At 49.6% G+C, this 4018-nt stretch overlaps 1 protein-coding gene across 1 annotated transcript in view; it reads left to right on the plus strand.

Moving 5' to 3' along the window:
- CCDC198 (coiled-coil domain containing 198) overlaps positions 1-3997 on the plus strand; it is a 10616-nt gene extending 6619 nt beyond the window's left edge. Inside the window, exons 3-6 of the mRNA XM_057373235.1 lie at positions 177-263; positions 1253-1351; positions 1741-1888; positions 2948-3997. Coding sequence (XP_057229218.1) covers positions 177-263; positions 1253-1351; positions 1741-1888; positions 2948-3192 — 579 coding nt within the window. The 3' untranslated portion in view covers positions 3193-3997. The remainder of the gene's footprint in view (positions 1-176; positions 264-1252; positions 1352-1740; positions 1889-2947) is intronic.
- Positions 3998-4018: the final 21 nt, after the last annotated feature.

A 4018-nucleotide genomic window follows, 5' to 3' on the forward strand; every position in this document is an offset into this window, starting at 1 on the left:
CAAAAGATCCCCCCAGTTTTGCCCATCCCTGAGATGCCAAACTCCTTCAGTGTCCCAAGCAGCTGGGCCAGGATTGGAGCTGGAAAAAATGTCAAGGTGGCTTCATATCGGGTTTTGTGATCGTGTGGAATGAGTAATGCTAAATATTATAAATATTATAAATATTGAACTTGCAGGGGCTTGAACCTGCATTCCCTTCACGAGCAATCGCTCCTGAGAAACCCTGGAGCCAGCAGGAAGGGGCTGCAAGCCCCAAAATAAAGGTRAGCAGTGAGTTTGTGCCCTCCCATGGGCCATTCCTGCCTGCAGGCTCCTTTTCCTCATAATTTGGGCACCCCAAAGGGCAGAATTGGGGGTCTAGCCACTGAGTGTGCTCCTGTCCCTGGCTGAGCCCAGGACACTGAGCTGAAACTCTGGTGGGTGAGAGGATCTGAAATAAATCTGAAATAAGGGGAAAGTTTCTGAATCTGCACCATGATAGCTCCCAGGAGGAGATGGACCTGCTGAGCCACGATATTTTAATGTTTTAGAGGCTGAAAATTGTGAGGGCCACATTTTGAAATGATGAGTAACTTGAACAACACTTGGAGGGAGAAGGGAGAGAGCTCTGKAGAAAGGAGTTTGGAGCCAGGGGGGATCAGCTCAAGGGAACAAGGGACAGATTACAGGAATGGCCTCAGTTTGTGCCAGGGGAGGTTTAAATTGGGTTTTTTGGGGAAAATCCTTCACTGGAAGCATTGTCAGGCRCTGTCACAGCTGCYCAGGGCAGGGCTGAGTCCCCAYCCCTGGARRGATTYCAAARCCWTGTGGATGTGACACTTGGGGACAGGGCTCAGTGGTGGCTTTGGCAGTGCTGGRGGAGCAGCTGGTCTGGATGATCTTGGCCTCCTTTTCCAACCCTARCAATCCCATAAATCTGATTTTAAGGCTTTGCCATGAACACCCCCCACAGCCCCAGATGCAGAAGTGAGATTATTTTTATTATTTGCATCAGGAGATTATTTTGGAGAAGCAGCTCGGTGGGCAGAAGCACTGATACCTGCTTTTAATGAAGTTTTTCCCCTCGTGCCCCARAGCTGTGGGATAAACTGCAAACACAGTGGAATTCCATGATGAATTCCTGCAAATTGGCTGAGCTGGGAGATGCTCGCTGCCTTTATTTGTGAGCCCGAGGGGTTTGTGAGCTGGAGGCTYTTCCTTTCTCTCTCAGGAAGTGCAGGTGGATTTATTTTCATTTTTAAACACCTCGCAGGTGCTGGAGAACCGGGGGCAGAGGCTGAACCCCCTCCCTGGCAGGAGGCAGCACCTGCACAAGCTCCAGATGCTGGAGCTGACCCGCAGGAGGCGAGAGGTAACTCCAGGAATTTTGGGGTGGGGATGGGATAGGATGGGATGGGATGGGATGGGGGTGTCCTTCCCACACACCAGGCAGCTCCAAACCTCCTGCTGGGACGGTGGAAGGAAGATTTCCCCGTGTCCCAGGGAGAGGAGCATCCCCAGGGCCCCTGTGAGCAGCAATTTCCTCTGAGTTTTCCAACTCCTTGCTCTCGTTTGGTTGTGACTTGTGGAGAAACCAAAAATTCCCTGTCCCAGCCGTGTTTTGCAAGTTCCACCTGCCTGGGTTGAGCTGCTCCACGGTGCAATTATTTCCTGTGCAATTATTTATTTCCTGTGTCATGTTGGGTTATTAAACGTGTTCGCTGCTCTGCTGAATCGTTGACAACTCCTTTGCACACCCAGGCGGAGCTGAACCGGAATCTCCACAGGGAGGCCAAAATCAATCAGCAAAAAATGCAGGAATTCAGCCCCAAAGATGTCCTTGGTGCTCCCCAGAGCCCCAGAAGCCCTGACCCCATCCCTGCTGAGCGTTTTTATGAAGACCACCCCGGTGAGTGGACAATTTTCCAAGGTGTAAAACCCACCAGCCCTCGAAATGTCATCAAAAGAGTTTYCCTGTGGAAGATTCTTCCACTGCTCCATCTCCTGCAGTGCTGAGTGCAGGTTCAGAGGGCWGAATGAGGGAGTGGTGTTTGTAGGACACAGCTTTGGGGTGTCTCAGGGGGCTCAGCAGCCATACAGAGCCAAGGGGATGTGAGTGAAGAGCCATGGACCAAGGAGAGGAACAGCTGGGGAGGTTTGGGTTGGATTTTTGGGAAAGGTTCTTCCCCCAGAGGGTGCTGGCACTGCCCAGGCTCCCCAGGGAATGGTCCCGACCCCAGAGAGCTCCAGGAGAGTTTGGACAGCGCTGCCAGGGATGCACAGGGGGGGATTTTGGGGTGTCTGTGCAGGGTCAGGAGCTGGATCCATGATCCTTATGGGTCCATTCCAGGATATTCCAGAATTCCRTGATATTTTGGGGTGTCCTCTCTGTCAGAGCAGCCTTGGGCACACTGGGGAAGCTCAGACTGGAAAGAATGAKCTGCTCGTGGCTTCACCCCAGCAGGATCCAGCTCTGTCACACCCCGAGCTCGATGCACCCCCTGTAACTCTGACACTCACTGAGGTGCTCAGTTTGTAGGTTTAGGGGTTTTGTCCCTGAAGGGGACAAAGCTCRGCCACCTCTTCACCCTGTCCTGCTGTCCTTGCCTGTGACAACCTCTGGCACAGGCTGGGGTTCTGTCACTGAAGTTTAAATCAGTGAAAAACTTGTCTAAAGGTGAACTTCCACCAGGAGCAAGGGGAACAAGCTTGGTTCCCATTCCCTCGTGTTTTGTCACCTCAGCTCTCTCCTCCTTGGGGACAAAGCCATGACAGCTCTTGCCAGACTCTGTAATTTCACCAAATTTAACCCTGAGTGTGTCACACCTCACTCTGCCCCAAACATGGGCTCTGGTTTTCACAGGGATCTCTCAGGATTTTCTTTTCATGCCTCCCCCTGTCCGTAGCCATTTCCAATTGAGCATCTCTGCCAAACCATTAAATTTGATTTTTTTTCTCTCTTTTCAAGGAAATTCGTGGGGTGGAGGCCTTTCCAGGCAGCCTGACAGGGCTGAACTCTCTCCAGACAGGAGAGGGAAGGTTGATCTGTGGTTCTGCAGGGAGCCACAGACCAAGGATCTGTTCTGGGACTCGACCAGCACGGAATCCGAGGATTGGGAGAGGGAAGAGAAGATTCCCCACAAACCTGCGCTCGTGAGAACCAAGACAGAGAGAATTTCCCTCTTTGATGATTTCTTTGACAGGGATTTCTAATGGCCTGGTTTGGGATGGGCCAAAGGAACAAAGCCCGGCTCTGGTGGGGCTGGAATCCTCCCAGATGGATGCTCTGAGGTTGGAATGGCTGTGAGTGGAATTTCTGGGAGTGTGGATCAGGGGAAAGGACAGCTGGGAACGAGGAGCTCACTGATGTGGGGTGAGTGATACCCCTTGGGCTGCATCAAAATATCTGGGAAAAAATACCTTGGATGGAGCAACAGTGAGATGGGGGTAGAGAGAAGAGAAGAAGGCAAAACAACCCCAAAAAAACCCCAAAACCACAAGTAGAAGCTGGAAAAATTCTGGGTTAACCCCAAATGTTAAATTCCAACTGAAATGAAGCATTTTGCTTTCCTTTGAGTTACTCAATCTTCCTGCTTAACTTGGGGTTAACCTTTTCTAAACCACAAACCCCAGCTCAAAAAGTAAGGTAAAATGATTTATTTAGAAAGTCTRTAAAATAAATATTTTGGCATTTCTAAAATTCCTTTTTGACTTTTATAGCTTTCTAAAAAAWTTCTTCTCCTGCCATCCTGGACATAGAAATATATGGATTTCCTTCAGTACTAAACTCCAGTTTTATATATAATCTGAAAAATCTGGCTTTGGTTCACTTCTTTTCACTGTTCAGGGTTCAATGATGGAAAATAAGGAATATGGAAAATAAGGAATATGGAAAATAAGGAATCTCCAGCTTTTCCTGCAGAGATTCTCCCAAGGATTCTGGTCAAGGCTGCAGCACCCACCAGGAATTTGAACAAGCTGCCCTGTGGCAATCTGACATTTCCAAGTGTATTGAAAAGGATGGTTTTACAAAGGTGTC

This window comes from Malurus melanocephalus, unplaced genomic scaffold (assembly GCF_030028575.1).
Source record: "Malurus melanocephalus ecotype Western Australia unplaced genomic scaffold, MMel_1.1 scaffold_190, whole genome shotgun sequence".
Taxonomy (NCBI): Eukaryota; Metazoa; Chordata; class Aves; order Passeriformes; family Maluridae; genus Malurus; species Malurus melanocephalus.